Source organism: Aphidius gifuensis, linkage group LG1 (assembly GCF_014905175.1).
Source record: "Aphidius gifuensis isolate YNYX2018 linkage group LG1, ASM1490517v1, whole genome shotgun sequence".
Taxonomy (NCBI): Eukaryota; Metazoa; Arthropoda; class Insecta; order Hymenoptera; family Braconidae; genus Aphidius; species Aphidius gifuensis.
In genome coordinates this window covers 12344390-12363486 of record NC_057788.1, presented here as the reverse complement: position 1 = coordinate 12363486, position 19097 = coordinate 12344390, and the positions used below count along the sequence as shown (strand labels likewise).

The 19097-nt window shown below is 32.0% G+C and overlaps 1 protein-coding gene across 1 annotated transcript; it reads left to right on the top strand.

Moving 5' to 3' along the window:
- Positions 1-2321: 2321 nt before the first annotated feature.
- Positions 2322-16870, top strand: LOC122848729. The gene is made up of 9 exons (XM_044146997.1): positions 2322-2795; positions 6226-6729; positions 6821-6912; positions 6985-7133; positions 7199-7869; positions 7939-8051; positions 8120-8541; positions 8626-8912; positions 13273-16870. Exons 2-9 carry the CDS (start codon positions 6384-6386, stop codon positions 13845-13847), a joined length of 2655 nt encoding a protein of 884 aa, XP_044002932.1. The 5' UTR covers positions 2322-2795; positions 6226-6383; the 3' UTR covers positions 13848-16870.
- The last annotated feature ends 2227 nt before the right edge of the window (positions 16871-19097 follow it).

Below are 19097 nucleotides of genomic sequence, written 5' to 3'. Positions count from 1 at the left end.
TGGTTTATAACTAAATGTGTATTGGTACAATTAAAATTAATTCAATAAAATAATTTTAATAATTAAATCAATAAATGAAAGCAAACAAATAAATGAACAGAAGTAAGTTTAAATATATTATATAAATAAAATAAATAGAAATGAACCAAGACGCTTACTTCCAAATCAAGGGAAAAAGTTTTAAATTGTATCATTTTCGTCTTGAACCAAGACATAATTGGTTACAAACCAAGAGGTTTACCGCTAAAATGAGAACATTTCGTTATGAATCAAAACAATTTCGTTTTTATTGGAGGAATTTTTTCATGATTCAAGAAAATTTTTGGTTTTTTATTTAAATTTTAATTTAATCCAAGACATTTTTTCATAATCCAAAACATTTTTTGCAAGAACAAAACTTCCGTTAATAACAAGTTTTGTATCAATTTTAGAATTTTTCCGTTTCAGTGCATGTAACGACAATAATCTCGAACGGAAATAATTTTTTAAAATTATTATTATTATGTTTTAGATATTCGTGCAATAGAAGACGACTTTCAATTTATGGTTTTCAATAAATCGTCATTCTACTCAATACATGAGAACGGAAATACCCAACGATTGAAGATCCTCTAAGAATAAACCAGTCAATATCCTGTCCGATTGGTTACAGCGGAATTTTGCCTCATTCAAACGATTGTAAAATTTTTACAATGTCACCATGGAACAACAAATATTCAGGATTGTGGACCTGGAACTGCATTCAATCCCATCTCTAGCGTTTGTGATTGGCCTTACAACGTCCCAGGTTGTCATCATAAATCGAAGCAAGATGTTTATATTTCCCACGAGGAATCTGGACTTGACCAATCTGGTATTGAGGCAAGAAAATGGCACGGATATGGTCGAAACAATAATGATGCAAGTGGTATAATTAATAGTTGGGTTCATTTAACTAAAACTCACAATAATAATTTGAACAAACCAGATGAGCTGCAACATCCTTGGGATCAAGAGACGGAATACGGGAATTATCAACAACTCGGGTTTGAGCCTCACCATAACCCAGGTAGGAATTCTCGGGCTTGACGACCGTGTCAGGCTTGTGCAAGGGCTGTGTATCAAGCCTTGGTAGCCAAGGCATGTCTCAGGCCTGGGCCCGTCGATTTTACCCAACTTTACACGAGCCTTGGTAACTCAGTCTTGTGTCAAGCCTGTATTTTTTGTTTTTACCCGGTCTCACACGAGCCTCAGTAGCACAGGTTTGATACACGCTTGTCCCCGTTGATTTTACCCGGTCTCACACGGGCCTTGGTAACTCAGTCTTGTGTCAAGCCTGTGTTTTTTGCTTTTACCCGGACTCACACGAGCCTTGGTAACTCAGTCTTGTGTCAAGCCTGTATTTTTTTATTTCACCCGGTCTCACACGGGCCTTGGTAACTCAGTCTTGTGTCACGCCTGTGCTTTTTGTTTGTACCCGGCCTCACACGAGCCTTGGTAACTCAGTCTTGTGTCAAGCCTGTATTTTTTTATTTCACCCGGTCTCACACGGGCCTTGGTAACTCAGTCTTGTGTCAAGCCTGTATTTTTTGCTTTTACCCGGCCTCACACGAGCCTTGGCTGCAGAGGCTTGAAACAAGCTTGTCCCCGTTGATTTTACCCGGTCTCACACGGGACTTGGTAACTCAGTCTTGTGTTTTTTGATTTTACACGGTCTTACACGAACCTTGAAACGCAGCCTTGTGTCAAGCTGGTGCCCATCGTTTCACCAAGCCTCACACGAGACTTGACTTGTGCATATATTTAATAAATAAAAAAAAAAAAAAAAAAAATAGTAATTAGTAATATAAGTGTTATATAAATTTTAAAGAGAAATTATCAGGCTTTGACTATTGTGTCAGGCTTTTGTGAGGACTGTGTATTCATATAAAAAATTTTGACTGACTCTTTCAGTAATACCCCGATGGTTGACTTGATAGCGTGATGGACTTCTACGTGTGAGACCTCGGATAAATCCCACATTGCCTCCATTTGTTTTCGTTTAATTAATGTCGTTTCTTTAAATTGTTTAAATAAAAAAAAAAATACTGTTATAAATAATAAAATAACAATAAGAGTTTATTTTATTATTTTTTAATTTTTTTGTGCCAAGCCCGAAATTCCAGCTCGGGTACAAGCCTGGGAAACAAACCTGACACCGGCAAAAACTTAGTGAACATTCCAGAGCTCACCCAGGCTTGACACAAGCCGGGTAGCGAGGCTCGACACAAGCCTCAGAGCCCGATAAACAGGCTTTTTCCAGGCCTGTCCCCGTCGTCACTTTCTACCTGGGAAAAAATCAACGTCGGAAAATATTCACCTGGATTATCAAAACCTTGTACCACTTTGTCAATACCCAAACTATCTTTTAGACCAGCAACAAAATCAATCAAGGTCTTTGTCCACAGGTTTTTACCCTTACCATCAAGACCAACAACACCAAAGTACCTCGATTGTTATTCCCCAGCAAGATCTTGAAGACACCAGGGACCAAACTAGCACCTCCCGTTCAGAACAGAGCTGGAAACAAGATATAACTTCTGGTCATATCAATGTCGATGAAGACTACCACGAAGAAGAAAGACTGAATATCCAAAAAGTAGTAAAAGAAGGTAATAACATATTGAATCAAGAAAATAGAGGTTGGAAACAAAATTCTCAACATTCTAAAGATGGCCAGCAGAAAACAGGAGAATTAATCCGGAATCCTTGGAAGAATCAGCAATATGGAGAACATCACATACAAAAATCCACTCTCCCATCTTTCGAAAACCGAGGTGATTAATTTCTTCGTCATTGGAAAAAATGACTAATAAGTTTCATTACTTTTTGCACTTTGATGATGACCTGCTGTTATAAAACGTTTAACATCTAATAATTCTACTAATTATATCTGTTTTTTTTTATAAAAATGATGCATTCTGTGAACAGGTTAAATATTTTTTATTTCTATAAAAATTTACAAAACCCTAGCGAAAATGGCGACACCGATCCAACAATCCGACAGTCGGTTTGTGTACTGATCTCATACAAAACAACACAAAACCCATGTAGGAAGTGACGACGGGCACAAGCCTGGGACAAGCCTTTACCCGCTCTCGGGCCTGTAAGGCCTGAGACACAAGCGTGTGTCAAGTCTGGAATGTTCACGATGTATTTGCTGGTGTCGGACTAGTGTATGACACAGGCTTGTGTTCCCAGGCTCCACACAGTCTTGTGTTCCCAGGCTCGACACAGTCTTGTGTTCCCAGGCTTGACATAGTCTTGTGTTCCCAGGCTTGACACAGTCTTGTGTTCCCAGGCTTGACACCGGCTTGCAAAAAAAATTATAAAAAAATACAAATAAACAATTATTATTAATTTATTAAGTTGACATTATTATTTTTTGGGCGATACAATTTGAATTAACGATAATTATATAAACGAAAATAAACTGCGTAACGGGATCCAGGTAGGAATCGACGACGGGCACAAGCCTGGGCCAATCCTGATTACCCGGCTCGGGCCTGTGTCAGGCCTGAGACTCAAGCCTGTGTCAAGTCTAGAATGTTGACGATGTATTTGCTGGTGTCGGACTAGTGTATCGGGCTTGACACAGGCTTGTGTTCCCAGGCTTGCAAAAAAAATTATAAAAAAATATAAATAAACAATTATTATTAATTTATTAAGTTGACATTATTATTTTTTACGCGATACAATTTGAATTAACGATAATTATATGAACGAAAATAAACGGCGTAACGCGGGATCGATCCTAGGCCACTCACGTGATACTCCAATGCTCTATCAAGTCAACCACCGGGGTATTACTGAAAGAGTCAGTCCAAATTTTTTATATGAATAAATTTATTCGAAAGTCAATTCACAGTCCTTGTAAAAGCCTGGCACGATAGTCAAAACCTAATAATTGTTTTATTCAAAATTTCTATTTACAATTTATAGATCTATATTAATTTTTTTTTTTTTTAATTGAATATATGCACAAGTCAAGTCCCGTGTGAGGCTTGGTCAAACGGGCTTGACACAAGGCTCATGTGAGGCCGGGGAAAACAAAAAACCACGCTTGACACCGGCTTGGACTATTGAGGCCTGTGTGAGGCCGGTTGAAAACAACGGGGACAGTCTTGTGTCAAGCCTGTGTTAACAAGGCTCGTGTGAGGCCGGGGAAAACAATGGGCACAAGCTTGTGTCAAGCCTGTGCTCCCAAGGCTTGATACACGACCCTCGCACAAGCCTGGCACAGCTGTTCAAGCCCGAGAACTCCTACCTGGGAGCCGACACACGACTATAAGAATTTCTGAGTCACAAAAATGAATAGGAAGAAGCATTTAAAAAATAAAATATTATGTCTAAAAATTTCTAAATAATATTCTCACAATTTAAGACACATTAGAATTTTTTTCAAACAATTTTTTTATTGAAAAAACTCAATTCTGTTTGTGTATCAAAAGTGAGGTTAGCTGTCAGAATGATCTGTTCACAACTGTGTTTTGAAAAAGAACCAGAAACTTAGAAAAAATAACGAAGTTCCCCCGCCGGGAATCGAACCCGGGTCTTTTGCTTTCCGGGCAAACGCCTTGACTACTAGACCACAGGGCTTCTTATTTTTTCTAAGTTTCATCAAGTTAACTCCGACGTCCTTCTATGCGTCAATTCATTTTTTGAAACGTACGATAGTATATTTTTATTTTGTATTTTTCAATATAAAAAATCATTTTATTAATAAAAATTTTTGTTCAATAACAAAGTTATAATATATTTTGATAATTTTAGGCATATCAGATTTTTTTTGTAAATAAATTTTGACAAAAAAAGAAAAGAGAAACGTCTGTGAGAATTTGCAATAAAAAACCAAAAAATGATAATTTCCTAATAATATCCCTGGTGGAAATATTACTCCGGCATTATTCCGGCATTTCTCCGTTTTTGGCCCATTTCCGGAGAAATTACTCCGGCATGAGGTTGATGGCGGAAAAATTACTCCTGCATGAGATTGATGGGGGAGTAATTACTCCGGCATGAGATTAATGTCGGAAAAATTAGTCAGCCACTAGTTTTATGCCTTCACTGCTAAAAAGATTCATTTAGTTATGAACATCACGATGATGCAGCAAAAAAAAGTTTCTGGGAACCTAAAACGAATGTACTTGACTTATAAATAAATAGAAGCCTGTTGGGGGTAGTAGCTCTCGTTACTCCAGCCGACCATGTTGCGGTGTTTTTAAATTCGTTTGCTAAATAATTAACAAATTATCAAAATAAATTAAAAAGCTTTTACAAACCCTGAAAGAAATATTTCTCCGACTTTTTTTCACCATTTCTCCAACTTTCTCCGCCTTTTCTCTGCCTAAAAAAGATTTCTTCATTTCTCAACAATTACTGAGCTTTTCCGCCTAAAATTTATTCTGACTATTTTCCACCTAAAATTTATACAAACTTTTTTCCATCATGGAAGTTTTGTAGACCAAGTACCTTAGATATATCAACTTTTTGGAAAAAAAGTGTCTTTGAATTTTTATTTTTTTTCAAAAGAAATAAACATCTCTATGTTTTGCGTTATGTAGCAATTAATAATTAGTAGATTTTTTTTAGAAAAATTGAAAAAGTTGGAAAAAAGTCAGACAAATGGTCGAGAAAAGTTGGAGAAACGTTAGAAAAAAGCTGAAGAAACGGAGGAGAATAGTTGGAAAAGCTGGATAAAGGGTGGAAAAAAGTCGTCCGCCATTTCTCTAACCATGGGTCATTTTCATAAAAAGGTGGAAAAAGTTGGAGAAATATTTCTACCAGGAAAACACTGTTAAAAACTTTTATTAGTCATATAACCTTTGAAATAATTAACGTATAAATCTCTTATTCAGCCGAACAAAAACGTATTCCAATATTCTAAAGCCCCTGACAGATCAATATTTGTTTGTCTTTGCATTCATTCTATCAAAAATTATAATCAATAAATGGTTTAAACACTTTTTTTTAACATTTCAACTTTCGATGGAATCAACGTGAAGACCTAATAGATAGACCAAAAAAAAGCGTTTTTCAAAGTTAAGGTACTCTTTCGAAATTAATCATTTTTTGATATAATTTCGTAATTTTTATGAAAAAAAAAGTGTTTTTTTTTTCGTCAGTGAATTCAAAGCTGCATCTGAGCCCTCGGTTTCCAGCCTACGGGATAATTGCACATAATAAATTATGTTTTTTTTTTTTTAGAAACACAAAATATTTTTTCATCAACAACAAAACCTTCTGGTATCTATGTCAACATAAATAGTACAAGAGGCCACTACATCACAAAAACGATTGAAATCGTTAAGGACTACTTAAACATCCGCAAACAAAACAGCTCTTCTCAACTAGAAACCAAGTGCATGTTAACTTGGAATAAGACGGGTTCCACTTCGAAAAATTATTCAGTGAATGTTCAGGATAGATCAATAATTCTTAATAAAATACAGCCAGAACTTTGTCCTTTGCTTTTATTCGAGAAACCTTTGACACATGAATTGGTTCAAGAAGTATCTAACGAAACCTTTCCAACATTATTGATTAAGAAAGATTACAATTCTGATAAATTTAATGTTGAAAATACTTGGGAGGGTCATTCAATAGTTGAAAACAAAACGAAAAGTGTTAATAATTCTGTAACAATGAAGGTTAATGCTAAAAATATTGATGTTGATATGTTTAATATCAAATATATACCATGGCATGAAGGTAATTTAAATTTTTATATTCTTACTCCAAGCAAATTTTATTGAATTTTCTTTTATGGCGTTTTAGTAGCAAATTTTAATTTTTCCATTAGAGGAACCAGCATTTCCAGTACATTTTATTCCTTCAGTTGCATCCCTTGGACAGCAAGATGAATTTATGCCTTTAATTCCGTTGTCTGGACAGGTAAGTTAAAGAAAAAAGTTATTTCTTATCTATCTATGATAAAAATAAAATTGAATTGATTCGTGCTAAAAGAGTCTTCGATTGAGAGGCGGAACGAGTGCCAGAGAAGGTTACTTGGAAGTTCAAGGTATCCATCCTGGCTGGGGAGTTGTTTGCGACAATCAAAGTGGATGGACATTGAAAGAAGGTCATATCGTCTGTCGTCAATTAGGATACACCAGGTAAAACAAGAAAAAAAAAACTGATGTTTGAATACCAGGACTATAATTCATAACTGTTTTTTTAGAGGTGCAGAAACCGTCTGGCAAGGTCGCAACAAAAACAAAAATATTCCAAACTGGATCGCAACAACGAGTGTCCATTGTGAAGGTAACGAAACTAAATTCCAAACTTGCAAATTTATCCATGGCTCAAAGTGTAATATCCAACGAGATGCCGTTGGAATCAGCTGTCTTCCGAATCATCTAGCATATTGCAACAAAGACGAAACTCCTCACGGTGGGAATTGCTATCATTTGGCTGATCCAAAATCTGGATTGAATCATGCAGAAGCATTGGGGTACTGCGTTAAAAGAAACTCTAGACTTGTTGATATTGTGAGTCAGAATGAAAATAATTTCTTATCTGAGTGGTTGACAAACGCTTATCCAAGGGTGGAATCGGTGATGACAGCTGGAGTCGGATTTACAATGATGGGCAAAACATTTTGGATCTGGGAAGATTTATCGAAAGCAATGTTCAAGTTTTCAAAATGGTGGCCAGGTTGGGAGGAAAAAAATAAATTACCACCATCAACTGGATTACGACCAACTTGTATTATCATGAGAAATAAGTACCCTTGTTATAATAATCCACTTGAAAACTGTACAGCAGAATATTTCTTTTGGGATCATGAAGATTGTGCCACCCCGATGAAAGAGCACTCGTATATTTGCAAAAGACCGTACAATAATATTGGTACAAACATATTTCTAAAGTTCTATAAGTTTAATTTCTAAAATTATATATTTGATTGAATTGTTATAGGCTGCATCAGTGATAAAGATAAGCAATATATTGGCAAAGCAAACGTCACAGAATCAGGAAAATCTTGTTTATATTGGGGTGACAAAAATAACTCTTATTTATTGAGCATTCATGTAAGCTACAAATATGTAATAAATAAAAAAAGCCTTTCACATCATATAGAACATGTTATTTTATTCAGGTACCAGATTATGAGATCAGACAAAAATTGAAATCTCATAATTACTGTAGAAACACAAATTCATTGAAAGACTCAAGACCCTGGTGCTTTACTGGTCCATCAGTTAAACGAGAATACTGTGATATTCCACAATGTAAATTAATCGGTACAACTCGTTCGTTAACTAAAAGAGAATGCAGGAAAAGTGAATTTGAGTGTAGTCCGAAAAATTGTATACCAGTTGAATGGGTTTGTGACTATGAACGAGATTGTCCAAATGGAAAAGATGAATTTTCTTGTGTGCGACATCTCGATGACTTCACAAAGATACCAGGTCATCGATTGGTGGGATATGATGTTGAAAAATGGATGTATATGCTGCCTGATGCATGTGCTCTGAGATGCAAAGAAGTGAATTTCACTTGTCGTTCTTTCTCCCATAAGTAATTTTTAAAGACTAAATTATTTTTATCTTGCGACATGCAAAATATGACAGAATGAAACAAATGTTTTTTTTATCTTTGCAGATCAGAAGACAATACGTGTCTCTTGAGTAGTGATAATCTTGGTACAACTGGTGCTTTGAAAGCTGATGCTGATTATACTTATTTTGAAATGTCATCAAGGGCAATTAACTGTGATCGTAAATTCATTTGTGATAATAAAAAATGCATAAACCAAACAGAAGTATGCGATGGAAAAAATAATTGTGGTGATCGATCTGATGAAAATATTTGTACAGCTGAAAACCTTGATTATGGAATTCGGTTGGGTGGTTCAGATAATAAATACGAAGGAAGGGTTGAAGTCAAAGGTTATTTATAATTGATTGATTACAAAAATTTTACGATCAATTGATCCAAATCTTTACAGACAGTTGAACATATACACGATTTTTCAGTATTGTTCCCTGGTGAAAATAATTTTGACAAAATTTGGGAAAATTGGTTAAAGTTTGCCAAAATCTCCAATTTTGGCAAGCATTGGCAAATTTTGAGAAAATTCGTCTAATTTTGGCAAATTTTGTCAAATTTCGTCAATTATAATAATTTTTTTTTGATAAATTTTAAAAACATTTGACAAAATTTGTCTAATTTTAACAAATTTTGTCAATTCTGATAAGTTTTTTTTTAAATAAATTTTGGAAACATTTGACGAAATTAGTTTGTCCGTAATTGTCGTAAATTGAGGAGTCCCAATTTTCTCTCAAAATTTGACTAAATTTGACAAACTCTGACAAAATTTCTCATAATTATTTTCACCAGGGTTATGTCCCGATTATTGATCACCGCAAATACATATACGCATAAAGCTAATATTTTACGATCAAACGGTGAATGTCTGTGAACATAAATATTTTTTTACATAATTGATATTTAAACAAAAAATGCTATGACATGCAATTATATGCAGTGATGATTGTATGCAGTAACATGCTAAAATTCACTACATATTATTGTATGTTATAGTTGACTCGAAAGTTTTGCATGTTATTGCATACACTGAGAGAATTAAAACGTGAAATATTATTTAAAATAACTTTATAATCACGGGGTAACACCGCCAGAAAGCGCTCTAACGTCTATCACTTAATATTCTCGTGATAGTATGTAAACTTAACAGGGAAACAACGAAGAATTCACGGGATAGTACATAAAACAGATGAGTTTATTTCTTGAGTACAATGTCGTAGTTTTCACGGGGTATCCCGTGAAAATTTCTACGTGTCACGTTAAATTAAAAAACGAGAAAAAAAAAATTCAACAAGATGGTAATTCATATTGATGTCTATATATCTGTGTATATTCCAGAATGACATATTTTACAAGAATTTTTTCCTAACCGGGTTCGAACCTACAACTACCTAACTACTAAGCCTAAGACCTAACGCGCGAGACCATTTTTACAAGCTGTACGTTTTTAAAATTTAGTTTCCATGAACATGCCAGATTATTTTTACGTGAAGACCACGTGAAATTAAGAAAAAATAAACAAAGAAAAGAAGAAACTCGAAAACTACGTGGTTATCCCGTGAAATTAAATCATGAAAATAAAAAAAAATAAGAAAAAAGGGGGAACTTGAAAACTACGTGGTTATCCCGTGAAAATAAATCATAACATTTTTGTTTTGTAATTTGATTTATTTTCACGTGGTTACCCCGTCATGTTTGTCCTCAGACATTTAAATTTATTTGAGAAAATTGCATTAATTTTAATTGTTAAACAAATAAATAAAAAACCAAGGAAAAGCAGTAGTTGAGGAAAAGATGTTGCTAAGGAATTGATGTTGCTTACCACATAATTTTTTTGGCTACATTAATTCCTTAGCTACTGCTTTTCTTAGCCATTTTTAGTTATTCAATAAATAAAATACATGTAAATTTATTTTTTAAAAATAAAAATGTCCAAGGAAAAGCAGTAGCTAAGGAAAAGATGTAGCTAAGGAATTAAGGTTGCCAAAGAATTATATTTTAAGCAACATTATTTCCTTGAAACATAATTCTTTGGCAACCTTAATTCCTTAGCTACTGCTTTTCCTTGGACATTTGTAATTTTAAAAAATAATTTTCCATGTATTTTATTCATAAATCAAATAAAAATGTCCAAGGAAAAGCAGTAGCTAAGGAAAAGATGTAGCTCAGGAATTAAGGTTGCCAAAGAATTATATTTTCAGCAACATTACACGGAAAAAAATTTTTAGCTGCAGCAACGAGCTGGATAGCTGTCTCTCCTATCCACGGCTAACTAACCTTTGGATAGTTAGCAGAGGATTGTTATTTTGGCAATCCACATTTGACAGGTTACTATTCTTGTGAAAACAGCGTGCCTACTCGTTACATTAGCTACACTTTGGATAGCTGTGGTAGCTATCCAAAGCCTGACAAGCTGGTATCGCTGTAGTAGCTATTTAGGATTGCGTATATGCATAACTATAAGTATATAGACATACGAAGTACAAACAATATATTAATGTACATTTACTCATTTTTAAAATTATTATCTAATTAATTTTATACTAAATTTGATGCACCAAATAAACGCCAACTTGAATACAAAATCTTATGCTAAATTTTTAATAACTATATGGATTATTTTAGTCATTGTTAATAATAATTTGGTGGATCTGTCAAAAAAGAGAGGTTATGAACACAACAGCTGTTGACATTAAGATTATGTCGAATCTGACGAGTTGGTTAGCCACGCTAGCTATCCAGTCGGCTGGAATAACTAACCGATTGTCTTTTTAATATATCGGGCTTGATTATTAAATCAACTATCCTTTTTTAACTATCCAAACGCCTCGTGACTGCAGCTAAAAATTTTTTTCCGTGTATTTCCTTGAAACATAATTCTTTGGCAACCTCAATTCCTTAGCTACATCTTTTCCTTAGCTACTGCTTTTCCTTGGACATTTGTATTTTCAAAAATTAAATTTACATGTATTTTATTCATAAAATAAATAAAAATGTCTTGGGTACGTTCCAAAAATCACTCGGAAGCCCGGAAGCGACGCAGTAGACGAAAAAATATAGGGATAAAAAAATAAACTGAAAAATTACTAGAGGTTACGGTAGATATTGTAAACAACAAAAACAGCCATAATGCATATGCAATTTGCTTTTGTTACTGATAACAGTTGTGAAAAGTATTTTTATAATTATTCTATACAATAAAAAAAGGACCAATTTCTTGGAAACGCAGTTTTATGCAAACTACTCGTCCGATTCACTTGAAATTTAACATAGTTATTCAGTTTGGCTATCTGATTGTTCAGATGACAAAAAAAATTACCCTGGCGACTTTTTGCGATCACCAGGAGTCAAAAACTTATTTTTCCATCATCTTCAGGATTTTCTCAATTTGATAATATATCATCTATTTTTTTTCTGGTTTACTTAAAGATGATATATTTTTTCTGGTCTATTGGAAGATATGATATTTTATTCATGTATGTATGATTATTGTTTTATGGTATAGAAAAAATAATTATTATTTGCATTTTTTTTATTTCCGATTAATTCAAAATTTAACATATATATATGCTGTTTGGTTGTATGATCATGTAGATGACAAAAAAAAATAACCATGAATAAGATTTGTGATCACCAGGATGTGAAAACTGATTTTCTCATCATCCTCAGGTTTTTTTCAATTTGATAATATATAATTTGTTTTTTTTTTCTGGTCTATTAACAGATATGATATTTTTTTTTATGGTTTATTGGAAGATATGATATTTTATTTGGGAATTTCAGATAAATGTTTCATGTCATAGAAAAAATAATAATTTGTTTCAAGTTTTTTTTTCAAGTTTACAGCCTACTTCAGATATGTATACAATATAAATTGAAAGCGATCGATTTTAAAAAGTATAAGCTGTCAATAAGATTAACCTATATTAAAACTCATATACAAGTTTACGAAAGTTCAATAGCAACAAACTAACCGTATCGATGAATTTAATTTGAACAAAACTATCAGTAGCATACAAATAATATTCTTATTATGCCTAAAGGAAAAAAAATATTGGACGAAAATCTTTGTTGGCAAAAAGATTGAAAAAATTTAAAGAACCTCATAATACACAACAAAAAAAATCTAAAATAATTCTGGACATGAAAGCATTTAACTATACTATATATATATACTATACGATATATATGATGATGATCGTCGTATTTCTATTGGTAATATGGATGTTGAATGTAAACATTGCCATGCTTTGAGATTTAAAGATGAATCTGATAGTATGTGTTGTGCAAACGGAAAAATAAAATTGCCTTTTTTAAGTGAGCCTGAAGAGCCTTTATTCACTTATTTATCTGGTTTAACAGATCATTCGAAGCATTTTTTAGATAATATAAGAAAATATAATTCATGTTTTAACATGACTTCATTTGGTGCAAATAGGAAAAAAGAGTCAGGTTATCAAACTACCTTCAAAATTCAAGGACAAATTTATCATAGAATAGGGTCCCTTGTTCCTTATGATGGCGATGAATCTGCTTTTTTACAAATATATTTTATTGGTGATGATCAGATAGAGTCAGAACGTAGGTGCTCAATTGTCCCAAATGTACAACAAGAAATTATCGATTCTTTACAAAACTATTTGCATAAACATAATTTATTGATAAAATTATTCAAAATCTCATTAGAAAATATGCCAACAGATGAATGCAAAATAGTTCTCCGAGCTGATAAAATCCCTTCAAATGAACATGAACGACGTTTCAATTTACCTGTTGTTCAAGAAGTAGCTGCAATAATCAATGGAAATGAATTTATAAAACGTGATATTATATTACAAAAACGTAGTAACGAATTCGTAATCGTTCAAGAAACTCATAAGTCATATGATGCTCTACAATATCCACTAATCTTTTGGCAAGGAGAAGATGGATATCATTTTGAGTTGAAGCAAATAAACCCTAATACTGGATTAACTACAAATAAAAAAGTTTCAGCAATGGATTTTTATGCACAAAAAGTTATGATACGTAATAATCCAAAAAATTATTTATTATGTTATAAGCAATTGTTAAATCAGTTTGTCGTTGATATGTATGCGAAAATTGAAAGTGAACTTTTACGTTATATTCGCTGTAATCGAGAAACTCTTAAAGTAGAACAATACATTCATTTAAAAGATGCATTCGAAAATGATGAAAATGTAAATAATATAGGGCAAACATTTATTTTACCAGTAAGTTTCATGAATATATACAAGACGCTCTTCGTTATGTAAAACATAATGGAAAACCATGTTTATTTATTACATTTACATGTAATAATCGATGGGATGAAATTAAAAATTCATTGTTACCTCATCAGCAACCGAGCGATCGTCATGACTTAATAGCTAGAGTATTTAAATATAAATTGAGAAAATTAATTAATCTGATAACAATACATAAAATTTTCGGTGATGTTATATCTTGGGTTTACTCAATAGAATGGCAAAAAAGAGGTTTACCCCACGCTCATATTTTAGTATGGTTGAAAAATAAAATTCATGCAAACCAAATTAATGATATTATTTCTGCTGAGCTACCAGATCCAGAACAAGATCCACTTTTACACGAAATAATTAAAAAAAATATGATACATGGACCATGTGGACCATTGAATCCTTTTTCACCATGTATGAAAAACGGTAAATGTTGATATAATTATCCCCGTGCTTTAATTGATGCTACAAGATCGGATAGAAATGGATATCCTTTGTATAGAAGAAGAAGTGTAGTAAATGGTGGTTTTCAGACTACTAATAATGCTAAAATTCATAATAAATATGAAAAAATAAATATCGATAATCGTTGGATTGTCCTTTACTGTCCACTTATTTCTAAAATAATGGAAGCACATGTTAATGTCGAATTATGCAGCTCGGTCGTTGCGGTTAAATATATATTAAAATATATACATAAAGGTAGTGATCAAGCAATTTTCACCATAGAAAATAAAAACGATGAAATTGAAGAATATCAATCTGGACGGTATATAAGTAGTAATGAAGCAATATGGTGAATTTGTGGATTTAAAATTCATGATCGATATCCAAATATCCAACATTTGAATGTTCACCTCGAATATGGACAACGCGTTAATTTTTCAAATGAAAATATAGAAACAAAAGCTCAGACAGCACCAGAAACAACATTAACTGCTTTTTTTAAATTATGTCAAATAGATGATTTTGCAAGAACATTATTATACTATGAAATTCCGAAGTATTTTACATGGGATAATTCAAAAAATGTTTATCAATACCTGGTAAAAATTTGAAGCATTGGTGCATAATATCCCCTGTTCGAAATAATAATATTCAAGATTCCGAAATCATACGTGTAACTACATATGATATTAATAACTTGGGTGAATATATTAATGGCAATAAATTATTATTAATCGACGACAAAAAAAAAGCATATAAAAAGATTATTAAAATAATTGAAAATGATAAAGGGGGACTTATTTTTTTAGATGCCCCAGGAGGAACAGGTAAAACATTTTTATTGAATTTAATATTAGAAAAAATTCGCATTAGTGAAAAGATAGCATTAGCAGTGGCCTCATCTGGTGTAGCAGCAACTTTATTACACGGTGGACGTACTGCACATTCAGCACTCAAATTGCAAATTAATTTTAATTTATCTGATGAGCCAATTTGTAATATTATAAGTAACCTTGCAACAATGGCTTTGCGAGATTTAAATAACAAAAAATTTATAATAGGGAAAATTGTTGTTATTTTGGCTGGTGATTTTTGACAAACTCTACCAATTATTCCAAAAGGAACATCAGCTGATCAAATAGATGCATGTTTAAAAAAATCATATTTATGGAAACATGTACAATTAATAACATTAACGAAAAATATGCGAGTATTTCTAACGGGTGATTCTACTTTAGCAGAATTTTCGAAACAATTATTACTACTTGGAGATGGAAAATGGGAGAAAAATTCTGATGATACCATCACATTCCCATCAAATTTTTGTAATATTGTAGAATCAATAGATTCATTAATAGAAAAAGTCTTTCCTAATATACATATAAATTATTCTAATACTGAATGTTTATGTCCACCTAAATTATGTAATGGAACTCGGTTATGTATAAAGTCATTGAACAATAATACAATTGAAGGTAGAATATTGACTGGATGTGGAAAGAAGAAGATGTTTTTATTCCAAGAAATAAATATATATCATCTTGTGAAATATATACACCCAAAGAATATAAATTGGAACATTTCTTCAATAAATATATGTGCTGCTTGCGATTGAAATCAAGTAAATTCAAACATTTTATGTCAGTCCACTTCAATTGATTAACTTGGTGCCATGATTTGCAAACTGGAAAAGCATTTTATAAATTTATTATTATACATTTAATATAAATAATTTATAATGTCACAACTTGTTACATTCAAGAGTTTAAAAAAAAAAAATACCGAATAAAATTTGAATAAAAACAAAAAATAAATTAAAACATATGATATGTAATCAAATGGTGGCTTTATATTAGCACGAAGAAATTATGATGGGAATGTAGAATAAGATCAGGTTCACTTGGTCTTATGATAGGTAAATAAATAATAATAATAATAGAAGAAAGAAATTTCAATTTTGTCAAATAATTTAATTACAAAAAAATATATAAATTACTATTGATATGTTCTTTGCTTTGGAGTAAATTAATATGTAAGATATTCAATATTTTTGTCTCAATAAAAATTATGTACGTACTTTAATTTATAGGTTCATTTTTTATTAAAAATATTCATTACGCATATATGTGTGTGTGACATATATGTGTGTACACCTACTCTTGAAAGTGCCTAATTAAAAACTATTATCAGTGAACTGTAAGCCAACCACTTATTCTCAAGTTTGGTATAAAAGCAAATAGACTGCACATTTTTTCATCACAACTAATAATCATCAATCGCTGTTAATTGGTTTTACTCAATTTTGCAAATTAAAACTATCTCAAAAATTAACCTAAAAATTAGGAAACATAATTTTACATTAATCTCATAATAACAATAATAATAAATGGTTCGCACTGCCATCTACTAAAATAGTAAGAGAGAATTATACAAAAAATATTTCTTGTTGGTAAACCTGTCATATTAACCTAACATGACAGACGTAAACAACACAACTTGTACTGACATTAGCAATAACAATAATATAAACAATAATATAAACATGGATGATGATCAAATGTCAAACACAAGTGAAGGTAAAACCAAAGGCAGACCAATAAAACCACTTACACTAATAAATTTAAAAGAGGAACTCAAAAGAAACACAGACAGTGTAAAATCTTTAATTAAAGAAGAATGTCTTAATCTACATGATGAAATCACTGAAATCAAAATTGATTTTGAGAAGTTTAAAATAGATATACGTGATGACTTTAAAAAGAAAACTCAAGAGCTTAACAGCAGACTTGATGCTAAATTTAATGATCTTCAAAATAGCTTAATGAATAAAGTCGACACGATGAAACAACAACTCAACAAAAAATCTGAAAATATTACACAGATGGAAAATAAATTAACAGATTTGACAAATGAAATATCAGATGTAAATATGTTAGCACTTGAAGCATTAAACAAGGCAAATGAATCTGGTCTAGCAAACTCAAACCAACTAGATGTACGTGAAATAAAGCAAAGTCAACAGAGAGAGGTCAACAGAATTATTTATGGTGTTCCTGAAGCAGCCAATGACAGTGACAGCACTGAACATGACGGTAAACAAATTCAAATGATAATAAATTTTATATGCTTAGCTGAGTCTAACAGTTCCATCAACAATCTCAACTCAAATAACATTACTCGTTCTAAAAACAATCTATCATATTTAAATGGGCCTCCTCCTAAACCCTTCACTGGTCAATCATTAATTGGTTACACAAGGCTTGGTAAACCTGCTAATGCTAAACCTAGACCAGTAAAAATTATATTTGATAATGTAAAAACTGCCACTCGCGTTTTAAATCGACAGAGTGTATTTCGATCGATCTACAGTCGAGATTGTACAATATGAATCACGTTGAAATAATATAAATATAAAATTAGACATTTTATTAATTTAAAGGGCAGATGGCGGTAGTGTGAACAAGAAAGATCCATTTTGTCGCAAGAAATTTATTATTAAACTCGAAATCAAGCCACTTGCGTTTTAAATCGACGGAGTGTATTTGAATTAATCTACAGTCAAGATTGTACGATATAAATCACGATAAATTAATATAAATATGAAATTAGACATTTTATTAATTTAAAGGGCAGATAGCGGTAGTGTCCCTGAGAGAGATCAATCTTTTCGCAAAAAAGTTAAAAATGATCTCAAGATTGCGACAATATAGATCTTTCTCGAGCACAATACCATCATCTGCCCCTTTCAATTAATAAAATGTCTAATTACATTTTTATATTCTTTTAACGCAATTCATATTGTACAATCTTGACTGTAGATTGACTCAAATACACTCTGTCGATTTAAAACGCGAGTGGCTTGATTTTGAGTTTAATAATAACTTTCTTGCAACAAAATAGATCTTTCTTGGGCACACTGCCGCCATCTGCCCTTTAAATTAATAAAATGCCTAATTTTATATTTATATTATTTTAACGTGATTCATATTGTACAATCTTGACTGTAGATTGATTTAAATACACTCCGTCGATTTGAAACGCGAGTGGCTTGATTTTGAGTTTAATAATAACTTTCTTGCAACAAAATAGATCTTTCTTGGGAACACTACCGCGATTTGCCCTTTAAATTAATAATATGTCTAATTTCATATTTATATTCTTTGAACGCAATTCATATTGTACGATCTTGACTGTAGATTGATTCAAATACACTCTGTCGATTCAAAACGCGAGTGGCTTGATTTGGAGTTCAATAATAATTTAAATAATAAATAATAATTTCACAATTGCTTTTATTGTTGTTTTTTGAGTGATAATTTTTTTTATTTGATTATATAATAGCAGATTCCCAGCCTTTTAAAACAAAAAAAAAAATTTTGAAATCGGTCAACTATTGAAGCTAGTATCCAATTGTCAATATTAATTTAACAATAAACATTTGATTTTGTTATTATTCTTCGGCCGCGGATGCTTCGAAGACGAATTGGCTCAAAGTTTGATTTGCAAGAAAAAAGAAAATATATATATATATAGAAGAAATATAGTAGGAACCGATAAACGAGCATGGCCGAGTGTGAGCGCGACATCAATATATTTCCCTCTCAACTTTCTCCTGAAACTTTTAGCTCCCCCACTACTCACAACGATTTCGCGACTTATTCAAACTTTGAACCCTTATATTGAATCAACCCTTTAATAAATAAAAAAAAAACTGAAAAAACCAAAAATTGCAAATTTTTTCTCTACAAAAGTTACTAAACTTTATTCCTGTAAAATTATTTTTTCTATGTGTTTTTTAAGAAAGAAACTTTATTTATGTTT